We start from the raw sequence: 23,443 nt of genomic DNA, 5'->3' as shown, positions 1-23,443 counted from the left end.
TACCTACCTTGTGGAATTATTTTGAGATGAAGTGAAACACCGCATGAAAGCAGGTAGCACGGTGCTTCGCACACATTGAGCAGGAAGTAAAAAGATGCTATTATTATTTTCAGCACCCCAAGTACAGAGATACAGTTAGTTCGATACATGTGCAGTAACACAAACACGTGACACTCACGGGGTGGTGGCCGGTGGTGGGCCCAGCAGTAGTAGGGGTCCAGCCCCCGTTTGTCTGGAGGCCAGCCCCTAGTTCTTCCAGTTCTACTGCAGTCCTCCCCAAGAGGCAGGCCGCGCCTGGGCTGGGAGATCCCGCGACCCGCCTACCCAACCTGGACCGTCACAGCCCTTTCCCGAGCGCTCAGGGCGGGGCGGCTCAGCAGGTCTCCCTGGTCCTTTGGAGGGGTGGAGCGGAAGGGCTGCGCGCCAGGCCCCGCCTCCCCTCTGGCCCCGCCCTCGGCGTGACCATTGGCCGCAGCACTAGGGGGCGTGGCCGGGCTGGGGCTGGGGGCGCCTGCGGTGGCCGCCCGCGCGTCTCGCTGCCTCCCTCCCGGGGCTGCGGGCCCGGCGGCCGGGCTGGCTGGGCCGCGCTTGGGTGCCTACGCCAGCTCCCACACTCGCCATGGGCAACTCACACCACAAGAGGAAGGCCCCCAGCGGCCCCCGGACCCGCAGCTTCTGGCGCTTCGGGCGATCGGCGAAGCGGCCCGCAGGTAGGGGTGGGGGCGGGGCAGGCGGGGAGGAGGGTCCCTGCAGTAGCTGTCGCCGCCGTGCTGTCCCCTCCCGGGCCTGGTGGGCGTGAGAGTGGGGGGCCGGGAATCCGCTCAGATCCCACCCCTCACATGCGCACGGACACACGCGTACCCACTCATGACCACGGGCGGGCACGCTTACATTTTTACATTTTGCACACAACACCCATTCTCATGTATGTCGTTGCAGTGACCAAAACCGCATACACAGTCACACCCACACACTGGCACTGGGGCACAGATCCTGAGGCACAGGTACATATACCTGTGCACACGGTTTGCATGGCCACATGAGCTACACCCACGCTCAGGTTGACACACAGGCACATACACATGAGTCATGTAGGTACAGTTGTCCAGTGTCTTAAGCACCCAGCTGTATACACAGGTGCACAGGCAGATCCTAAGACGCTGTGTACAACACACATGGACGTGCACACACAACACACACTTGTTCTTCAAACCTTTACCCCCAACAGTCTGAAAGTTTGCAGGAGGGAGGGGAAACGAGGCTGGGAGGGAGAAGCAGGAAACTAGGGCTGAAGGCTAGGGACCTCCTCCATCTGGCGCGATCGGGAGTCCAACTGGTTCTCTGAACCCACCCCCACCGCGCCACTGCATCCTCTTCTCCAGCCCCCCGCAGTTACCGAGGTCGCCGCCCCGTCTTCCCCCCCTTTCAATGCAGCCACCGGGCTGGAACGCTGTTGCAGCCCTTCCCGGCGTGCTGCGGGATCCCTCCGCGGGTCACATTCCAGTCTCCGAGGGTGGGGGCTAGGGAATGAGGAAGGCCTCCAATCCCGAGGCTGAGAGGTGGCATTCCTGGTCTTCCCTTGACAGAGCGACAGTTCTGGGAATCCCAGGGAGTCCCAGGGGTTCTGGAGGGGGTGCCCGGGTTTTCTCACCTTGTAAATGCAGAGGCTGGGGAGGGGCAAGGTGATGGATTTAAAATTATACCCCCTCAAAAAAGGAGGTCTTCAGCAGAGGCAGGTGTTCTAAGTATGGTACATGCTGGTCTGGGGTAAAGTGGGATGGGGGCCCCTTGTAGTGGGAAAATACACCTCTGTTCCCAGGATGGCCCACGTTCCTAGAGGACAGCATGGAGTCTGATGATCTCATTCTTCCATCAGCTCTCCAGTGAGGGTGATGGGAAGCCTAGATGGGGAGAAGAGGGGGGTCTGTTTTCACTGTGACTGCCAGAGGCTCTGGTGACCTTGGTCAGATTCTTTTGGTTTCCTGACCTCCTTGACTGCTACACTGGGCCTGTCTGAAAGGAGGGAACCTCAGGGTTGGTGACCTGGGACCCTTATAGTTCTGGCTGGCCATTTCCAGGATGAAGAGATTGGGGTCTAGAGTCTAGAGAAAAGGGCCTTCCTTGTTCAAGGTCATTCGCATTTGATGGTTTTGAGTTATTGTAATGATAATCAAACAGTAGGAAAGGGTTAATATTGTTCAGGTGGACTCTGACAATTTCCCAGAAGGTGGGTGTTCATGAGGAATTCCAGTAGTTTCCCTGCTCTGCCAACTGTGAAGTCCTGGCTGTGGCTCTCCCTCCCTCGCTCTAGAAGCCACACTGAGCCAGCATGGCTGGACTTGGGCAGGGCTCATCATTTGCTTTCTGATGGTTGATCTGATGTGCTTGTTTCCTGGGAATCAAGTGTTGGTACAAGCTTGTGACTGAAGGAAAGCCTAAGAAGGCAGTGTTAGAGCTGGTCGTGAGCAAGTGCCTGAAGGGTGGAGTGTTCACGGCCTTTTGTTTGTCTCTGTGAGATAGGGTCTCACCTTGCTGAGGCCGGCCTCATTCTCTTACCACAACCTCCAAATTCTGGGATTATAGGCACGAGCCACTCGGCCTGGCGTAGACACCCTGCTCCTCTCGTGTGCTCTACTGACCTGCTGCAGCTCTACGGCTAATAGGGCTCCAAGGTGTTGCTAAGAAGCCAGAAGCATTGTCAAGGCAACACCAGTGCCAGGGCCGGGAACCATCCCAGGCTGTACATCACGTCTGTTGTGCTGTTGTGGGTCAGCGTAGAAAGCAAGGCAACGTTCTGAACTCAGTCTTAGAGTAACTACAGGCTTGAGATTAGCTCTGGATTGTTGATGAATCCAGAGGGCACAGCTGGGCCTTTTTTGCACCTGTGAAGTATGGCCTGGCGTAGAATTGGGCCTGGGCATGGAGGTTAGGGAGAAGTTGTTGAGGCTACTTCTTTGTGCCTGGGCAAAGAGGTTCAGTTGTTAAGTTTCAGTGCCTTTTGTTGTTTTTTGTTTTTTTGAGATAAGGTCTCACTATGTAGTCCTGGAACTCACTCTGTAGACCAAGCTGGCCTCAACACACAGAGATCCATCCGATTCTGCCTCCCAAGTGCTGGGATTAAAAGCGTGGGTCACTAGACCCAGCTAAGTTTTAGTCCCTTTACCCTGAAGATTCAAGATCTGTCTCAGTCTCACGGGCCCAGGTGTAGGATTGGAGTTTGAGTGCTTGCACATTTTATCTGTCTGTGCAAAGGGGATTGAGGAAGTGGCCAGAGAGGACTGAAGAATCCAGGTCATCAGGAGCCAGTGAAGGTGTTGGGGAAAGGGAGGAGCCCACAGAACTGGTGTGTTGGGAAGATGGCTCCAGGGCCAAGGCAGGTGCAGGTAGGGCAGGTTGGGGGGGTGGGGTTGTGAGATGGAACCTCTTGCAGTCATCCAGGGGAGAGGTGATGAGGGAGGGCTGGGACAGGGCGGGGGCTTGGGAGTGGAGGGAGGAGGCAGCAGAATTGGGAAGTCGAGAGTCAGGCTTAGGGAGGACTGTTTGGCTGTGGGTTGGGATCCGAAACGTTAATGTAGAGAAAAGTAAGCCCAGTGTTAGCTCTCTTCATTGACTCATTTCTCTCGAGACAGTTAACAAGAGAGAAACTCTCCTTCGCTCCACTTTACATATGGGTAAGGTAGAGCTCAGACAAGTGAAATCACCTGCACAGTGCTACAGAATGAGGAGACAGCTAGGACATGATTCACACCCGAGTCTGTCAGTTCATGGGTGGATGAGTTTTACATTATAACTGTGTGGTCCTCAGGCCTGAGACTGAAAACCTGAGCTTGGGAGATTTGGACGATAAAGAGCGCACCAGCGTAGGAAGCGCTGTGGGAGGGGGGCAGGGGTGAGGCATTGAGGCCCCTAGGGCTTAGAGAGTGAACAGAGAGAAGGGGAAGCCCATGTCTAAGGAAGGTGACTTGATCAAATGCCCTTCAGGGTGGGAAAGGACCTGGGTGGGTAAGGCAAAGCCTCCCCTGGGCTAAAAAGACATTGCATCCTGCTTCTTAGGTGTCCTCCCAGGCCAGCAGCGGGCCTGGTCCTGGGCAGGTTGGGGATGAGTACTGCAAACTGGGAGTGCAGGAGAGCCTCCGCCCTACCTACCTCCCTCTCTTCCAGTTTCTGTGTACGGTCCTGTCAGGCACACCAGGCCTGCTGGGGTTACCCACCAAGGGAAGGCGCCAGTGGGTCAGACTCTCTGGACTTCCTGTGTCCTCTCCTTGCTTCTCGAGCTGGAGAGCCTTGGGTCTTCCAAGTTCCCAGACTGGGAGGAGGCAGAAGCCACTCATCTGTCCCCCTTCCTCTTTTGGGGGAGACTTGTGACCACCTATGTGATACCTGAACTTGCCTGTGGAAGCGCTGGGCTTTCAGATAAGGGAGTTACCAGCCCTCATTTATCTGAGGTGTCTGTGATAAGCTGAACCACCTTCTTTTTTTATGATTTATTATTTTTATTTTATGTGCACTGGTGTTTTGCTTGCATGTATGTCCCTGTGAGGGTGTCAGATCCCCTGGAGCTGGAGTTCCAGACAGTTCGAGCCACCATGGGGGTGCTGGGAATTGAACCTGGGTCCTCTAGGAGAGCAATTCGAGCTCTTAACTGCTGAGCCATCTCTCCAGCCCCTGGCCCACCTTTATATTCCATGTGTGATCCTAAATGGGGGACCACTGCCCCCCTTGTAGGGGCAGAGTTACATATGCAAAAGGGTCTTTTAGAGATTACCTCTCCCACACTACAGTTAGAGAAACTGAGGCCTACAAATAGTGATTAAGCTGCAGTTCAAGGGCTAGCCAGAGTGCAGGCTAGTTCTGACACCCAGGGTTAGAGTCTGCCTGTTCTTAGGCCTGGACTGCCAGATAGGGCGAGGTCACCGAGGAGAGATAGGAGCTGATGTTAAGTATGCTTTATCAGACTTTATCTTAATGGTCATTAACTCCACTTGAGATTGGAGGAGAGCTCCAGAAGTGGGCAGGGGCAGGAAATGGGCAGGGGCAGGAAGTGGGCAGGGGCAGTGAGCAGCTGGTTGCCTGGGAAGAACCTGGTTTTGCAGCTGGTCAGAGCTGGTTCACAACGTGACTCTCCTCTGTCTTTACTGGCCATGTGACCTTGGGCAAGTCACTGACCCTTGAGGTGTGCCTCAGTAGAAAGAGGACTTAGAATCTCCTCAGCTGGTCTTCAGGAATACTGGCTGCTGCAATGTTGTGAGTGGAAAGTCCTTTTCTGTACGACCCACACCCTGGACGGGCCGAGGCCAGCTCTGATTCAATACTGTGTGTTTATGCTGGGTTGCGGAGCTCTCCCTTTTCAGACAGGGTTTCACATAGCCCAGGCTGGCTCAAATCCTGAGTGCAGGTATTACAGACATAGGCCACTGGGTCCCATTTTATTACAGACATAGGCCACTGTGCTCCATTTTATGTAGTCCTGGGAATCAAACCCGGGGCTTCCTGTAAGCACTCTACCAATGGAGTTACATCTCCAGTCCAATCAACTAATTTTTAAAAAATTTATGGGCAGTGTTGGATATCAGACCCAGAGCCTCTCATGCATGCCGGGCAAACACTCTACCACTGAGCCATATCTCCAGTGGAGCTAGCGCTCTCTCTCAAATTATTCATCTACTCATGTTATATGTAGGGGTGTCTTGACTGCCCGTAGGTATGGAGTGCCTGTAGGTCTGTTCACTAGATGTGTGCTGGGCCCCCAGAAGATCATGGGAACTGGAGTTACAGATGGGTGTGAGCCTCTGTGTGGGTGCGGGGAGTTGAACCCCAGTTCTCTGGAAGAGTCGTCGCTGCTCTTAACCGCTGAGCCTTTCCGCAGACCCCTCTTTGAGATAGACTGTCTCAAACACATGGTAGTCCTCCTGTCTCTGTCTCAAGTGCTGAGATTATAGGCCTCATTACCGCAGCAGCTGGTGGGTGACTTTGTTTAGTGTCCCCAGGCACTCTGAGATGAGGTGGACATCAGCCCTACTTTGGCGAAGAGCAGACAGAGGCGGAGAGACCTGATTTATTTGTCTAAAGCCCGGAAGCCAGTTTTTCTGACTCTTAGGCCTTCCCCCACTGACTCACGCTGACTGCTTCTGTGGCATCCATAAAATGGGGACAATCATGCTTCGAGGGACGAAGAAAGGGCTTGGGGATTGAGAATTCCCTGGCCGAAAGGGGTAATTATGTCATTGTTGGGGCAAATGCTGCCCTGGAAACTCATTATGACATTTGTTATATTATTGTAGCTAATTCCTCCCTTCACTACTGCCTGTCCCCCTAGGGCACCCTGTGGGACGGGATCCTCCCCTTCTGCTCCAGGCACTTCCTGCCCCCCAATATTTACATTAGAACCAGCCTGGCTTGTCAGCTCTGCCCCTGCTGAGGTGCGGCTGGACACTGGGAGAAAGGAAGTAGATTTCTCATCTTCAGAGGTGAGGTACACCTTTTTTTGGCCAGGGAGGGGCTGAGGCTGTGGCTATTCTTTACCCATTAACAGACTTGGGACTGCCATGGCATTTGGTGCGATTTAAATGTGAGAGCCGCAACTTCCTGGTTGGGTGACCTTCAGCAGGTGAAGTCTCTTCCCCTGGAGTCTCCTTGTGCCCTTTGTGAAAAGCCAGACTTCACCATGCCAGCTGGTGGAGAGTGCGAACATCACCTCCTCCACTCCTCGTTAGAGGTGTGTCTGGAAGAAGCCTTCCTCCCTCCCCCTCCCAGCTTGTCCACCTGGATATAGAGAGGGGTTGAGACCAGGCGCCCTAAACATCCTGAATCCTGGCCGGAGAGGTGGCCAAGGGCAGAAGAGAGGAGAGCGGAGGGTGCCAGCTCCTGAGCGAGGCCACCTGGCCAGCTGTGCTCTCCTCCCTCATTCTTCTCCCCTGAGTCAGGCCTGTTCACTGTGGGTGCGCCACCCCCGCCCCTTGTTCTGGAATGGGGCAGGTTGAGGCCTCACCCTTTAGAGGATGTTGCCAAGAGAACATGCGCACAAGTGAGTGTGGCCGTGGAGGGAGACAGGCCCTTGTCCCTCTCCCCAGGCTCAGGAAAGCCCCAGTAGTAAGTACACACACCTGCCTTCCTGGACATGCAGCCACTTGGCAGGCCCTGTGTGGGTCTGCAGTCCTGCCAGGAGGCGAGGAGGTGTGGGCTGGGGGAGCCTGTTTAAGCCTTGCTGGTGTAGTCCTGCATGTATCCGTCTGTGGAGGTGGCCACAGTGGGACGTTCTCAGGGCACATGCCTGGCCATGGGCCCTGTCTGAGTTCAAGAGCTTGCCGAGTGCTTCCTGGTGTGCCGCGCTTGATGGGACGTGGCAGGGAGCAGGACGTCTTCTTAGATCCGAAGGCGGCCTCCCTTAGGCGGGGAGGGGTGGTGGCAGCTGTGTTAGAGCCTTTTACCTCAAGGTCTCTGCCCCAGGCTGCACCTCTGGCCTGTGAGACAAGCCAGAACTGGGACTCTTGAAGTGTGGCCTTGGAAAGCTCCTCCCCTCCTCCGGTTATCAGCTCTTTGTGAGGCGTTCCTCCCTTTCCGAGAGACTCAGGTTGCAGAGCCCCTCTCCAAGCCAGCCACTGGTCCATAGATCTCTGCCTGGGGTGCCTCAGAGCAGGCTCTGGGTAGGGGGAGGTGTTGGGACCACCAGATGTGTTACCAGGTGTTAGCACCTTGGCTTTGGCTGGGCATTTTTTTTTTTTTTTCAGCTGTGACCTTGAATGCCACCTGTGGGTCGAGGACCTCTGGGCTAAAGTCATTGTACCCCCAATTTAGTAGGAGCCCCGCCCCTTTGTCCCTCCCTGCATGGTGGAAGGTGCAGGAAGTCTCCTGGCTCCCAAGCCTCCTGGGTCCTTGACTAGTTAGTTACTGGGAGGGTACCTGCCTCCAGGACTGTATGATCCACGGGCTTTGCCTTCCACCCATACCTGGTAGGCAGTAGTCACTATCCAGATGTCTAGATCTCACTCTCCTGTCTGTGTGGGATCATAGGAGTGGCTGATGGGTCATGCCTATGAGGCAGGCGGAGGGCAAGGCAGCATATGCTTCAAAAACCTCCAGTTTGCTTGGTGGTGGTACATGCCTTTAATCCCAGCACTCTGGGAGGCAGAGGCAGGTGGATCTCTGTGAGTTTGGAGCCAACTTGGGCTACAGAGTGAGTTCCAGGACAGCCAGGGCTACACAGAGAAACCCTGTCTTGAAAAACCAAAACAACAGCAAAAAAACAAACGAACACGAAACCCCTCCAGTGTATAGAGATGATGGAGTGTGTCGTGTCCCCCCCACCCTCACCCCCTCCCTCACCCCAAGCAGGGAGATAAGGTTTGTAGCTGACACAGTAAATAGAACATGACTTGGATTCAGGTTGTCCTCGGTGAAAAAGCTCCTGCCGCTTACTCAGTGGAGGCCAGAGTGGGCAGCTGTGTGTGTGTGTAACATTTACCCTCACTCTCTCATTTCCTCATCTGTAAAATGGGATGAAAGTGCCTACTCTGGGCAAAAGGTGTGGCTCAGTTGGTAGAGTGCGTACCTAGCTTAGTCTCTGGGTTTTCTTTCCAGCAGCACATGCATTGGGGATGGTGCAAGTCTGTAATCCCCACACTTGGGAGGAGGCGGAGGCAGGGGAGTCAGAGACGTGTGTCAGGGAGTGGGCAGAGTGCTTGTTGCCAAGCCCAGCATCCTGTGTTCAGTTCCTGGGGTCACATGGTGAAAGGATAGAACCCACCCTGACTGTCTGGACCTCCAAATGCGTGTAGTGGTGTGTGCACTCCAAATAATGTAATAATTAAAATTAGTTCAAGGTCATCCTTGGCTGTCTAACAAGTTTGAGGCCAGTCTGAGCTACAAAGACCCTGTCTCAAAAGAAAAAAAAAGTGACTATTTCTAATAGGTGTGATGGTACATACCTGCAGTCTAGTACTTGAGAGGCTGATGCAGGAGGATTGCCACAGGTTTGAGGCCAACCCAAGCTAACATGTATCAGGTCAGCCAGGTCTACTTTGTTCAAAAACAGAACAATAAAAACCACCTACTTTGTTGGGTGGTGGTGGTGGTGGTGGTGGTGGTGGTGGTGGTGGTGGTGGTGGTGGTGGTGATGTACACCTTTAATCCCAGGACTCAGGAGGTAGAGGCAGGAACAACTCTGAGTTCGAGGCCAGCCTGGTCTACAGAGTGAAATCTGGGGCAGCCAGAGCTGTTTCACAGAGAAACAAAACTAAAACAAAACCCTCACTTCTTGAGATTGTTGTGTAAATGTTCATTGCTTCATGCCATGCCCCATAATGGTTGTGTCCCCCCCCCTTTCTTTTTCCTTTTCTTTTGGTTTTTGAGACAAGGTTTCTCTGTGTATGTAGCCCAGGCTGTCCTGGAACTCTGTAGACCAGGCTAGCTTCTGCCTCTCAAGTGGTGGGACTGAAGACGTGTAGTCTGGCTAAAATGTTTGTCTTCTAGAGTGAGGTTCTGGTCAGTGTTTGAGTCTCCTCTGAGAGGCCAGAGCTCAGTGGAGGAGGAGGTGCTGAGTGGTCCTGGAACTTCAGAGCCACTGAACTCTTAGTTCCCGAGGGAGGGGCGCAGTGAGGGACAGGTCGATTCACGCTTGGGTTGCAGCAGAACACAGTTCACAGACCCTTTAGCCTCAGCTACTGTGGACTTTCTGGAGGCTCTCATAGTAACTGTCACTGCCCAGCTGAAGTCTTCATTGATGACCCAGGGTAAGGGCTAGAGGTCACCTGACCTGGCTCCTGCCCTTCTGATGGCTTCTGCCAGGCCTCCCCCAGCTCACTGTATTTATTCCAGCTGTGCTCTACCTCAGGGCTTCTGCTTTAGGCAGTGCCTGTCCTGGCCAGCGCCCCATGGCTCAGGGTTCTGCTCTTGTGCCCTTTCTTTTGCTTTCTTTACATCCGTTTAAACCCTCTTTTCATTTTTTATGTAACTGAATGTTTTGCTTGTGTGTGTGTATGTGTGTGTGTGTGTGTGTGTGTGCATATGTGTGTCTGGTGTTCAGAGGCCAGGAGACAGATCCCTTGGAACCGGAGTTCCAGATGGTTGTGAGCCACCCTGTGGGTGCCGGGAATGAAGCCTTTGCTGCAGCAGCCGGTGCTCTTAAGGCGCTCGGCCACCTCTTCAGTGCCTTTTGTTTTTTGCTTTTTTGAGACAGGGTTTCATTTTGTAGACCAGGCAGTCTAGAACTTGTGACCTTTTTTTTTGTTTTGTTTTTTGTTTTTTCAAGACAGGGTTTCTCTGTAGCTTTGGAGCCTGTCCTGGAACTCTCTCTGTAGACCAGGCTGGCCTTGAACTCACAGAGATGAGCCTGCCTCTCCTTCCCGAGAGCTGGGATTAAAGGCTGCCATCCACCACCCTTCTTCATTCAGTTTTTATGTATGTATATGTATCGGCTCTTCCTTCATGTGTTGGTGCCTGAGGAGTTTAGAAGAGGGTGTCCAGTCCTGGAGGGAGTTACAAGCAGCCTGTTAGGAGCTACCCAATATGAGCTCTGGAAACCAACTCCTCAGGAGTAGCAGGCACTTGGAATCACTGAACCATCTTTCCAGACCCCTCCCTCCTCTTTTTTTTTTTTTTTTTTTTTTTTTTTGAAATAAGTTCTTGCCATGTAGCCCAGACTAGCCTTGGGTTTTCCACCCTCCTGGTTTAGCCTCCGGAGTGCTGGGATTACAGGCATGTGCCACCAAGCCATGCTAGACACTGACCTTGTTTTTATGAAAGATCACGGCTCGTGTGGTAGATTTGAATCTGCACCCGAACCTGACATTCTTCCAAACTCCTCTCCTCTCTCCCCTCCCTAGCCATTTCCTCCTCTCCTCTCCCCTGCACCTCTGGCTCTTTTTTCTGAACTCCACCTCCGGGTTGCTTCTGGGCTAATTCTTGATTCCAGCGCCTGGTGAGCACTTTTAGGATGGCATCTGGGAAGACCCTAGGCTGAAGGAACAGCTGTGTGCTCTGCAGTTCCTTAGCCTTTCTAATCACATGCCGAAGTGGGAAGAAAGTTCTTCAGAAAGTGTGCAGGCCAAGTGGCTGTGGCCATCCGTCACTCTGCTCCTCTGGGCATCTCACTGGCCTCACATTATGTGTTGTATTCTGAAGCCAGCTCTGTCCCTGCCATCCTCACGGGCAGCTCTGGGCTCCTGTCTGGTTTTCCATGAGCTGATCTCTCCTCAGAAAATTACCGTATCAGCCAGGATGGCTGAGTTTTGGGCATGAGCACCATGCCGAGTCTGGTCTGGTGGGTGGCTCTTCCACCTACCATCTGGCAGCTGGGAAGGACCCTTCCCTTAGTTCTGGCACCCACATGTTTGGACGAGAACTTGGGGGCAGAGTCAGTGACCCCCAGCTAGAATTGTGGGTTTTCTCTCAGCTGCCTTCAGCCATACCCGGTCTCTGGGCCTCAGTTTCCCTGTGTCCCGCTTGGGAGTAGCGGGGTGGGGTTAGTGGTTGGGCGGGATCTGTGGCGGAGGTGGGAGGAGAACCTGGAGCAGCCCCTCCCCCTGCTGCTGGAACTGCGCTCAGCTGCGTTGTGCAGCTGGCTGGGAGCTGGCTTAGCATCCCTGCGTCTCCCGGTCCCCTTGGGGCTGGGCTGCATTGGAAGTGCAGTCTGGTGCCCTGGGGACCATCTGCTGCAGTCATGGTAGTGTTCCTGGGCCGGCACCTCCCAGCCCTTCTTGAGGTGTTTAAGAAGGGTGAGTGGGTGTGGCTGTGGGGGTAGGGAAGGGAAGGGGTGACAGCTCCCTTTGCCAGACCCCGAGGTTAGTGGGGACCAAGGCTAGGGAGAATGGCGGGCTCAGGGTGCTGGTTACCAGGCTGGCCACAGCCTGAGGTGCAGCCATGCCTTTGTCCAGCGGCTTTGTTACTTACTGCCTTTGTCTGAGCGCTGCTTGGGATCCGGCAGGATGGACCAGGTGTCTCTGACCTTGGAGTCTGCGCCTCTAGGGCCAGACTGCCTTCCTGCTGGGGTGCCCACTCCTTGCTGGGTATAGCTCAATATCCCAGTTTAGAGAGAGGGCAGCCCCCCCCCCCAGTCATCTGGGGTGGGGAGGGTATTTGGGAGCAGCAAGGAAAGCGAGCCCTGGGAACCAGACTTGGAGGAGGGCCTGGGAGCCTGGCTTTCAGACCTGGTTCCTGTCTGGAGGAGCTCTAGTGTCCTGTGCCTTTGGAGGGAAGGGTCCCTTCTGGGAATGCAGACTTGAGTAAGTCACACTCCACTTGAGTTTCTTTCTCCACTTGTAAAACCATGGGATTTGGGGGGAGGGTGGGACACCCAAGACCTCCTGGGGGCACCTCTTAGCTCTGACTTGGTAGGATTCCTGTGGCTTTTGGGGGCAGGCAGGTCCTCTGGTACTGACCAACACTGACTGGGAATGGCAGGTGTCCGAGCATTCCCGGGGTGGGGCCCGTTAAAGGGCTTGTTTTGTTTCTGCCCCTCTTCAGGGTACTGCCAGGGTCACATGACGGCTCCGAGCGCTTTTGCTTATGTTGTGGGTTTCATTTAAAGAGGGGCTGGGACTGCAAAGTGCTGACGCAGCCCCGTCCTCAGGATTAGATGACTAGCCCCTCTGTGGGCAGGGCCTGTAACAGGAGCCTTTGTAATGGAGCCCTGGCTCCTCTGTACCTGGGGCCAGGCCAGGGCCTCCAGGAGAGGCCATACCTGGCCTGTTCCCCCAAGAGAGGCTGAGTTCCCAGTGGGAGTTGAGGGGCCTGATCCCTCTTCTCCCCTCCCCTGCCCATCCTTCCAGAGGGCAGCCATATGGGTAAGTAGGTGTCCCTGGCCTATCCTTCCCTCAGGGTTTTCTGGGAACCTGATTATGACTGACAGCTCCCTGGTTTTCCATGGCATCTTCTCCTTGGACTTGGGCCAAGGGGCAGTTTGAAGAAGGTGGTTTGTTTTCCTTTAAAGTGAAGCGTCAGGTCTCAGAGACAAATGTATTTGCTGTGGGCTCTGTGTGTATTGGGGGTGTCCGTGTGGAACTCTGAGTGACCCATGGATGCAGTTTTGTGTATACTTAGACGCTGTTTGTGTGTATGCAGAATGGTGTCGTGTGGGTCAGTGGAAGCTGGTGTAGGTACATTCATGCGCTTATACTTGGATAGTGTTTGTATGTATACATCGATGAAGCCTGTGAATGTTGTGTGGATGTAGTTTGCCTGTGTGTTCTGTGTGTTGCCTTTGTGTGGTCCCATTCATTATGTGGTGTGTTTACTCCGATAAATGCACCCTAGGGTGTATAGTTAGTGTGTGTACATGGGGTCTGTGTGTCATAGGGGTAGACATTGAATGTATGTGTGCTACATGGCCTGTGTTACCACACTTCAGAATCTCCAGGACCCGTATGTCTTTGGGCCTCACTTCCTCTTCTCATCCCATCAGGATCTGCCAAAGCTGAGAGTGATAAACGTCAGAGTGCCGGGCCCAGCCCGGGGCTAGGATCTGTAGTAGATGAGTGCCAGGACAATGTCTTCTTCCCCAGCGGGAGACCACCTCACCTGGAGGAGCTGCACACGCAGGCCCAGGAGGGCCTCCGCTCCCTACAACACCAAGGTAACTCTCCCCTGCCCTGGCCAGTGCTGCTCTCAGCTCTTGGGGGCCAGGGGCCTAGGCCAACACACCGTTCTGGTATCTTCTAGTAGAAAGACAGAAACTGAGCAAGGGTGGCTGGGACCATGGAGACACCCAGAGCATCCAGGTGAGCCCTGTGCCCAGCTCTGCCCTGCTCTTCCCTTCTGGCTTAGCTTCTGGCATGCATGGCTTTGGGCCTCTCTGGACTGGTTTCTTCTGTATGTTGAAGAGCATAAATTAAATGACCTCCGACAGCTAGTCCAGGCTTGCTCCATCTGGTACCTGCTCAGCGCTGGGTGATGCTGGGAAAATCTGTGAGTTAAAGTTCCAGTGAGAGGCCTAAGGCAGCCTGTCCAAGCTGATCTTATCCCAACAGTCCTCCCGGACGGGGCCGGATGAAGACACGATTTCCTTCTGCAGTCAAAAGTCCTACATGACTGAGAGCTCCACGGCGGAGGATGCCCTCTCCGTCCGCTCCGAGATGATCCAGCGCAGAGGTGTGTTGTCACTTGCTGGGGTTCCTAGGCAGGGGAAAGAGGCGATGAACATAGCCTGTCCTAGAACCTTCGGCTTCCCTTCTCGTCCGGACCCAGGCTTAGTGGTTCAGCGAATTTAGGAGACAGTACCTTTTAACCTTGGAGGGTCGTGGTGGACACTGACCCAAAACAAGATAGTTAAGGGTTGGGAAAGCCGGATTTGTGGAAGATAAACCCTTCACTTCTCTGAGAGTCTGACTGAAGTCCTATGGAAGATAACGGATTGGCTTGGGATATAGCTCAGTTGGTATTGTGCTTGCCCTTGTATGTGGGAAGTCGTGATCAATCCCTGGCATTATATAAAATAGAGAGTGGTAGTGCACACCTGTAATCCCAGCACATGGGAAGTAGAAGTATGAGGGTCAGACATTCAAGGTCATCTCAGCCATGTAATGAGTCAGAGGCTGGCCTGGACTGTATGAGACCCCCACCTCAAAACAAAAGCCGAAGGACTGGCAGGGACTGCCTCAGAGGACATGTGTAAGGCTCTGGGCTCAATCTCTAGTAGCACCCCTTCTCCAGAAAATCAGGGTATTAAGAGCATTTACCTTATTGGAGTGAATATCAAGCATTTAATATGATGACATAATATGTTCACTAAGTAATAAGAACTGTTCGCCAAACGGAAAGATCATTGTTGAATTAGTAAGGGGATTTCCAGAAGTCTTAAAGAATCCTAGCCTTGCCAGAATGTTCCTAATACTTTGTTAGTACAGAGCAGTGCTTTGTGGCGTGTTCAGAGTCTGCTCTAATGATTTTCTCCCCCTGGACTGGCCCTTAGGCTCCACCTTCAGACCCCATGACTCATTTCCCAAATCTGGAAAGTCAGGGCGGCGCCGGCGGGAGCGGCGGAGCACGGTGCTGGGACTGCCCCAGCATGTGCAGAAGGAGCTTGGTGAGCGTTGTTCGGTGGGCAGTGGTGGTGGACGCGGAGCCTGGCCAGCCCTCCGCTGACTCCCATCTCCTTGTCCATTTCAGGCCTGCGGAACAGCCGTGAGCCCCCAGGCACCCCACAGCCTCCTGGTCCGCGGGATGCTGTCCGCATCCCCACAGTGGATGGTCGCCCCCCGGGCCTGGCCTTAGGGACGGGGGTCCGGGTGTCCCTGCAGGCTCTGGAGGCAGAAGCAGAGGCTGGCACCGATACAGAGGCCATACTGCAGCGCCACATTGACCGTGTTTACCATGATGACACCCTTGTCGGTCGATCCACGGGAGCCCGGCCGCCGCCATTGACCCGGCCTATGTCTCTCGCGGTGCCTGGACTGACAGGAGGGGCAGGGCCTCCAGAGCCACTGAGTCCAGCCATGTCTATCTCACCCCAAGCCACCTACTTGTCCAAGCTGATCCCACACGCTGTGCTGCCCCCCACCGTGGATGTGGTGGCTCTGGGCCGCAGCAGCCTGCGCACTCTGAGCCGCTGCAGCCTGCTGTCTGCTAGCCCGGCTTCTGTGCGCTCACTGGGCCGCTTCTCCTCAGCCTCAAGTCCCCGGCCCCGCAGCCGCCATGCTTCCTCGTCTAGTGACACCTGGAGCCATTCTCAATCCTCCGAGACCATTGTGTCTGATGGGTCCACTCTCTCCTCCAAGGGGGGCTCCGAGGGCCAGCCAGAGGGCTCTGTAGCTAGCAGTAACGTGGTCCCCCCGCCTCCAGGGGGCAGCGGCAGGGGATCCCCCAGTGGCGGTAGCACTGCTGAGGTCTCAGACACAGCCAGCATCCGCAGCAGTGGGCAGCTGTCTGGCAGGAGCGTGTCCCTGCGTAAGATGAAACGGCCTCCCCCGCCTCCCCGCCGGACCTATTCCCTCCATCAGCGGGGCTCAGCAGTACCCGATGGGCCCTTAGGGCTGCCTCCCAAACCTGAGCGGAAGCAGCAGCCACAGCTGCCCCGGCCACCCCCCACAGGTGGGTCTGCAGGGGCGGGGGCCGTGCCTTGTCCCCCCAGCTCAGCGGGCGGCTGGGGCTCTGGCTCGTCTCCAGGTGGCTCCAGGCGCCCCCCACGTTCCCCAGAACGGACACTTTCACCTTCCAGTGGATACTCAAGCCAGAGCGGTACCCCAACTCTCCCTCACAAGGGTCTGGCAGGTGCCCCTGCTTCCCCAGGCAGGGCTCAGCCCCCTAAACCAGATCGAGTGACATCCCTTCGATCTCCTGGGGCCTCTGTGTCCTCTTCCCTCACATCTCTGTGTTCCTCTTCCTCAGACCCTACTCCCTCTGATCGCTCTGGTCCACAGATGTCCACCCCCTTGGGTGACAGGTTTGTCATACCACCTCATCCTAAGGTGCCTGCTCCTTTCTCTCCACCTCCTTCCAAGACCAAGAGCTCTAGCCAGGCTGTCCCTGCTCCGGCTGCCCCTGCTCAGGCTGCCCCTGCTCTGGCTCCTGGGCCAGTTTCTACAATAGACACTAGTCCTGCGTCTCCTTCCATGCCTCAGACAACCCTGACTCCACCCCAGGAGTCTCCCATTGCCTCCAAAGACCAGTCACCCCCACCGTCCCCACCCCCATCTTACCACCCACCCCCACCGCCTAGTAAGAAGCCCGAAGTGGTTGAAGAGGTCCCACCTGCTCCAGAGACTGCTGAAGAGTCCCCCCCAGATTCCAGCTGGCCACCACCACCACCACCTCCACCTGAGGAACAGGACCTGTCCATGGCTGACTTTCCCCCACCTGAGGAGGTCTTCTGCTCTGCAGGCCTGGAGCCTGGCCCTCTGGATCCCTGCAGCTCCCTGGCTGCCACCCTTTCAGCTGCTAGCTCATCCCAAACCTCACCCCAGCATACCCAAACCCCTCCACCGCCGGCTCCGCCAGCTCCACCAGCTCCACCTCCAGCTAGTTCTGTTTCAGAGCCTCTGGCCAAGCTCCCTCAGAAAGACTCTGTGGGCAAGAACAGTGGGGCTCCCAGGGAGGACGCTGGCGCACCTCTGGTCACACCCTCACTCCTGCAGATGGTACGGCTTCGATCTGTGGGTGCTTCCACAGGGGTTCCAAATTCATCTCCAGGGCCATCGGCCCCCCAGAAACCACTACGCAGAGCCCTGTCAGGGCGGGCCAGCCCAGTGCCTGCCCCCTCCTCTGGGCTCCACGCTGCCGTCCGACTCAAGGCCTCCAGCTTGGCTGCCACTGAGAACCCTGGAAGTGCTCTGCCCATTGGCCCACCAGAGGCAGAGCCACGGTCTCCACAATCTCCTGCCTCCAAGGCCAGCTTCATCTTTTCCAAGGGCACCAAAAAACTGCAGCTCGAGCGGCCAGTGTCCCCTGAGGCCCAGGCTGACCTCCAGCGGAATCTGGTGGCTGAACTTCGGAGCATTTCAGAGCAGCGGCCATCCCAGGCCCAGAAGAAGCCTTCCAAGGCCCCCCCACCCGTGGCCCGCAAGCCCTCTGTCGGAGTCCCCCCTCCCTCCCCCCAGTTTCCCTAGGGCTGAATCTCTTACCGCTCCATCCACCAATGGGCTCCCTCACGCTGAGGACAGGACTAACGGGGAGCTGGCAGAGAATGGAGGTGTGCAGCTGACTGGTACAGAGAAGATGGGCCCCCCTGGTTCAGGTACTGTAGGGCAGTTCTCTGGGGTTCTATCGGGGAATGTTCTCGGATCTGGTTTTGAGATATGTGGGATAGATAGGTGGACTTCATCTTCAAACTAGTGATAGGAATCGGAGGGAGGAGGGATAGACGGGACACAGACATGGCAGCTGACGTGCGTGGAGTCCAGTTTTGTCCCATCGTTTCCCATCTCCGTTATGTTGTAAAATGGGGCGGAGACAGCCATGTTACAGTCTGTTGAAGGTGTCTCGCCCAGTTCAGTGAAGTGAGGGCACACAGAAAGGCTGGGTGAGCAGGTCTTAGGTTTATTGTCAGAACCCAGCTGAGAGGCTTGCTCAATGTCCCCCTCCTCACAGATCCATAGAAGAGACTGGTCTGACCATCATCAACGGGCACTGCTGAACCATCCCAGGAATACAATCTCTCAGGGACCCGAGCAGCTCCAAGGAAGAGAGGACATGGCACACAGCCTGAGAAAGGATGCCTGCAGCCTTAATCTCCACAGCCTTCCATGTTTATGCAAGCCGGATGTTGCCCATTCTCCAAGTCCCCTTCCCTCATGCCTTTTCCTGAAAGGATCCCCTCCAGAAGCCCTTCAGCCTTGGCCTTAGCCTCATCTTGAAGAAGGTAGCTGGTGGGAGTGGGTGGCTGTGCCTCCACCCCCATCCCAAGGCCACAGAGGTGGGAGCAGAACATGTGTTTATTTTGTTTCATGTTGGGAATCATGTGTGTTGTAGTCCAGAATCAAAGCGCTTTGCAAAGTGGCTGCATGTCCATCTTCTAGGGCTCATGACACCACATCCCAAGAGCCTGTTTACACGGTGGCAGCATCAGTCTCTGGGCGGCCAGCCCCCAGCTGGGACCAGTCTGTCCATTCTGCCAGTCCAGCCCACTCCTTGCCTAAGTTCTTGGAGATGGGCAAGTCATCCCCACGGGCTTCCCAGGCTGGCGGCAGGAGTGGGGCTGTGGAATTCCAAAGCACAAAAGGCACAGAGGGGCACGCCTTTCTGCGCCTCACCCTACCACCAACCACTCTCCTGCCTCCCAGTTCTGACAGGTGCTCCTCCTCCTCAAAGGGGACTCACGGACGAGGGGAGGAAGAACCAGAGGTCTGTGGGCACTGTGCACTAAGAAACCAAAAACCAGACCAGAGTAGGAAGCCATCTGGGATCTTGGCATGCTGGGCACCTGTCCTGTGACACTTGATTGGGTTTGGGTGGATGGGCACAGCTTCAGAGCCAGGAGCTCATGGGATGTGTCCATTTCATCTTGGCAGGAGAGCCTGGCAGGGACTTCCTTGGCCAGTGGCCCAGGCCTGGCCCTCATTCTTTCTCTGACCTGTCTCTACTCTTTGGTGCATGTCCTTTCTGCAGCTGCCTTTCAGCCAGGAGGAGGGAGCAGAGGCTGAGTGGCAAGGATGGGAAGCCAAAGGGGTACCTTGGGCCAGATTCTTCCCTAGTCCAAGAGGGGACACCCAGTGATCCCAAGTGGGCAGGCTAGTGGCTGTCCCCAGATAGCAGCCTCTGCTACTAATCTCTCTTCCTGGAATTTAATGACTTATTCAGCCTGTCCCTATTAGCTCCAGTGGCTGTGCCTCCTTTCGGGCCACCTCTTGAGTCTTTTTGAGTGGGGGCTTGAGCCTGGCAAGGTCTTGCCTTCAGCATCTCCACCAAGAGAGTGACCCACTGCCCCTCGCTGCTGACTTCCTGTCAAGCACTGGGGACTGGAGGAGAGTCCAGGCCCTCGGCCCTGCTGCTAGGATGCTTGTCACGGTCTTTCCCTTGCTCAGTGTGTGATGGAGGCTGCTGCTGGGGGATGGCACTGTCCCATGGGGTGTGGAGGGAGGACGACCCATCAGTAAGCACTGTTCTGCCCCAGGATCCAGGCCCTGGGAACCTGGGAGCTGCTGGGGGCGGGGAAGCAGCAGTCTCCCCCTCCAGTGTTATTGGAGCTCTTGTCCTGACTTGGGATCTCTGCTTGTTTCTGCACCGGGTCCGTCAGAGTACAAAGAAGAAAGGAGAATCCTAAGAGGGGCAACCTCTCTTTGTCCTCTGGGGTAAATAAGCTTGACCTTGTGCAAATGGAGAGACCAAAAGCCTCTGATTTTTAATTTGCATAAAAATGTTAGAAGAGAGAAATATATATATATATTTCCTTAACTTTTGAGTCTTTGATATGTCCATGTAAACAGTCCTCCCCATTCCCTCTGGAGCTTGAGTGAGACACATGACAAAGCTGTGTTTCATTAAAAGGTATTAATTAAATGATTGAAACTTGGCTGTGACTACTCTTTTCCAGACACGACAACAGGGGATGCTGGGTAATATGTGACGAGGTTTGAGGAACACATACCTCACAGCAGCGTGAACCTAGCTGCAGGCTAATGAAGCACAGAAGACCTGGCTGTGCTAGGACAGGGCAGTGCTCCGGGCTTGCGGTCAGAAGAGGTGGTGTCCTGCCTGCTGTGAGCACTGGCCCAGGAGGGGACCTCCCGCTTAGTACTGACAGAGGGACACTCAGGGTGTCCGTCATCGATCCCTGTCTGCCCCATCGCATTATAGTGCTGAAGCCAGGGTCCCAGGTGAGGTGACAGAGCTGCTGCTGTACGCTCATGCCATCTCCAACATGGTGTGGTGCAGATGGATCCACCCAGACACCTTGTTCAGACGCTTTATTTGAACTTGACAGTGGCGGTTAGTGACTTGATTGAGATGCCTTATGAAGTCCCCCGTGTTGTGTTAGTCCATCCCGTCCTGCTGCTGACACACATCTGGTTTAGGGAGTGTCCCAACCTAGCCAGATCAAGGGAAGCCCCAGGAGAGCTGGGGCAGACCCTGCCACTGGTGCCAAGCCTCAGGGTAGGCAGGCCTTGGGATGCTGCCAGCCCTGGGAAGCTTGATAGACCTCTAGGCTCTGTTTCCCTTCTTTTCAAATCCCACAATTTCCTGTGGGGGAGAAACTGTAATTAGCCCAGGCCAGGCACTAGATCCCGGCTAGAGGTACAGCTGTGGGGACAACTCTCGGAAACTTGGGAACCAGTGTTTTTCCAATTTCAAGGACGGTGGAATAAACTTTTTCTACTGGTTCTATTGAAACCAGATTGCTCAAGTCAGCTGCCAAGGGAAGGAGGTACAGCTCTGCTGCTGGGCAGCCGTCCTTACCCCAGGCGGTCAGTCAGGTTCCTTGCAGCCAGGTGGGATGGTCCCAGACTGTAGGAAGAAGGTGAGCTGTCCCTTACCAAGTCTCCTGTCTGTCAACAGTTCCAGACCTGCAGCTCAGTGTCCTGAGATGGGGACGGGTGATGATGTAACAAGCTGAGACCGCAGATGGCATGGTGCGAAGAGGAGGCTGGGCCAGCTAGCTAATGCTCCCCCCTTTGAGTGATTTACAGGAGATGGACCCCAGCTTGGTCATCAAGTTGGTTTGTTTCCATTGTGCAATGCACTCCTCAGAAATCTTAAAATCGGCCTGGACAAGACAGACAGAAAACAAAAGTTACGGTAGTGAGGACACAAACGTCTTACATTATTAGCAGGAACTGGCCAAACTTTCATTTTGGTTTTTGAGACAGGGTCTCCTTGAGTAGTCCTGGCTGTTCTAGAACTATGTAGTTCAGGCTGGCCTCAAAACTCACAGTGATCCTCCTGCCTCTGCTCCTGAGTGCTGGGATTGAAGGTACACCACACCACCTGGGCCCCTGATCCAGTGTTTCTGAGTACAGCTCCCCAAAGGCTTCCATGTTCTGATCTTTTGGTAAGCACATTCATTTCTATGAATAAATATAAAGACGTCTAGACTGCTAATATCACAGCAGTGTGTGTGTGTGTGTGTTGATGATGATGATGATAACGATGGTGTCAGGGATCAAACCTAGGGTCTTGTTTGATAAGTGAGTGAGTGCTCTACCACTGAGCACACCCAAGCTGGTCATAGCAGCTGATAGGCCACGATAGCTATACACATGATCCCTCTGGATACTTAATATGAGGAAACACTCAGGGATAAAAAGCAGACTAACCTGAATGCCCCTCTGTTCAGCAAAAGATCAGAAAGAAGCAACCAAGGCCTATTTTAGTAGCTTTGACAGGACTGGAAATACATGTCCACGTGTTTTTTTTTTTTTTTTTTTTGTCTTGAGAAGCGTCTTACTGTATAGCCCTTGCTGGTCTGGAGCTCCTTTTTAATTAATTAACTCCCCCCACTCTCCCAGACAGCGTTCCCTCTGTAACAGCCCTGGCTGTCCTGGAACTCGATTTGTAGACCAGGCTGGCCTCAAACTCACAGAGATCCGCCTGCCTCTGCCTCCTGAGTGCTGGGATTAAAGGCGTGTGCCATCCCCGCCCAGCTTTGGACCTCCTTTGTTAAACAGATTGGCATGAATTTGGGGCAGTCCTCCTACCTCTGCCTCTTAAGTATCTGAATTACATACAGGCACCAAAACACCCAGCAGGACTAGGGATATTCTCTTCATCCTGGCCTTATATTTAAGACAGCGTCTATCAAGTTCTTTCCACAAAGAGAGCTAATTTGTTACACTGGTGTAGTCCAGGCACTTAGAACAGTGCCTGACACATATTCTGGACTTGATATTATTGAAAGAAAAAAAAAAAAAAAAAAAAAGAGCGAGCGAGTCCAGGACAGCTGGAGCAGGCCGTATTCAGCTTAGTGAATGTTCTAAATGCTCCTGGGTAGGAGGGGTCTACTTCTTCCTTTTACTCATTTATTTGCTGTGCTATGGAGGGTCACAGCCTGAGGTAAAATGGGGATGACCTTCCGTCTGCTGCTTTCTCAGACTATGGTCAGATGGACAAGGACGTGTCTGAAAGTCCCCCACTGGCCTTATATCACCACTCGGCATATGCAGGGTCCTGAGATTCTCGGCCCCTCATCTTCAGAGCTGAATGAAGATGAAGGGACTCAGTGCAGGAAGTGTCAGCTGGGAGAGGCAACTGCCGACTCAGGAAGAGCACACTGGGGCAGCCTGGGCAAGAGGACAGCACACTGGGGCAGCCTGGGCAAGGGAAGACAGCAGCATCTCACCTGTAGCTTCTCAAAGACTTTCTTCTTGGGCTTGAGCTCCTCGTCTGGCTGACCCTTCTCATAGCCCTTCACAAATACCCGCTCACCAGGAGCAGAGCCTGCGGGAGGGTCCAGAGGTTCAACCTGGCGGCTCACCCCTTCTCTGGAAAGACAGGACAAAAGGCAAGATGATGGACTTCCCAACAGCTGTGGGTGTTAAAGTGACCCGGGTCCTTAGTGCCATAACCCAGGAGGTCCTGGTCCCTTTTCCCTCTCTGAACACTTAACCCAGGACTATAGTGTGACCCCTGCATTTCTGTTTGTTTACCTGGAGAGTCTCATGTAGCCCAGGCTGTACCTGAACTGATTCTCCTGCTGCTACTTCCCCAGTGCTGGGGTCATGGGTGTGGGTTACCACACTCACTTTTATGAGGTGCTGGAGATCAAACCCCGAGCTTCATGCCAGCTAGGCAAGAACTCCAACTGAGCTGTATCCGACCTCCAGCCTCTCTTTTGGTGAGACAGGATCTCACTGTGTAGCCATGCTGGTCAGGAACTTGAGAAGTAAACCAGGCTTAGAGACCCTTCCCTGCAAGTGCCAGGATTAAAGGTAGGTGCCACTGTGTCCAGCATCCATCCATTTTTATATTTTTGTGTGTGTTCCCCCAGCTGAGGACCAAACCCAGGACCCAAGCGCTCTACCACTGAGTTAAGTCCCCAACCCTTTTATTTTATTTTTTAATTAAAAAAAATTTTTTTTTCCAC

General features: G+C 54.4%; 2 protein-coding genes across 2 annotated transcripts in view; one reads left to right on the top strand and one right to left on the bottom strand.

Annotated features, from left to right (window-relative positions):
• The first annotated feature begins 510 nt into the window (after positions 1–510).
• Kiaa1522 (KIAA1522 ortholog) lies at positions 511–19,936 on the top strand. Its single transcript, XM_028855840.2, is given in 8 exon segments — positions 511–710; positions 13,397–13,567; positions 13,657–13,712; positions 13,962–14,082; positions 14,903–15,016; positions 15,100–17,518; positions 17,520–17,662; positions 18,016–19,936. Coding segments are annotated over 8 exon segments (3,123 nt in total). The 5' UTR covers positions 511–619; the 3' UTR covers positions 18,024–19,936.
• Positions 19,937–20,315: 379 nt separating this feature from the next.
• Positions 20,316–23,443, bottom strand: part of Yars1 (tyrosyl-tRNA synthetase 1) — a 29,943-nt gene continuing 26,815 nt past the window's right edge. Inside the window, exons 12-13 of the mRNA XM_028855841.2 lie at positions 22,700–22,841; positions 20,316–21,127 (exon numbers count right to left, since the gene is read on the bottom strand). Of these exons, the coding sequence (XP_028711674.1) occupies positions 21,017–21,127; positions 22,700–22,841 (253 nt within the window). The 3' untranslated portion in view covers positions 20,316–21,016. The remainder of the gene's footprint in view (positions 21,128–22,699; positions 22,842–23,443) is intronic.

This window comes from Peromyscus leucopus, chromosome 2 (genome assembly GCF_004664715.2).
Source record: "Peromyscus leucopus breed LL Stock chromosome 2, UCI_PerLeu_2.1, whole genome shotgun sequence".
Lineage (NCBI taxonomy): Eukaryota > Metazoa > Chordata > Mammalia > Rodentia > Cricetidae > Peromyscus > Peromyscus leucopus.
The sequence above is the reverse complement of the archived record's forward strand: the minus strand, read 5'-3'. Positions and strand labels throughout refer to the sequence as shown.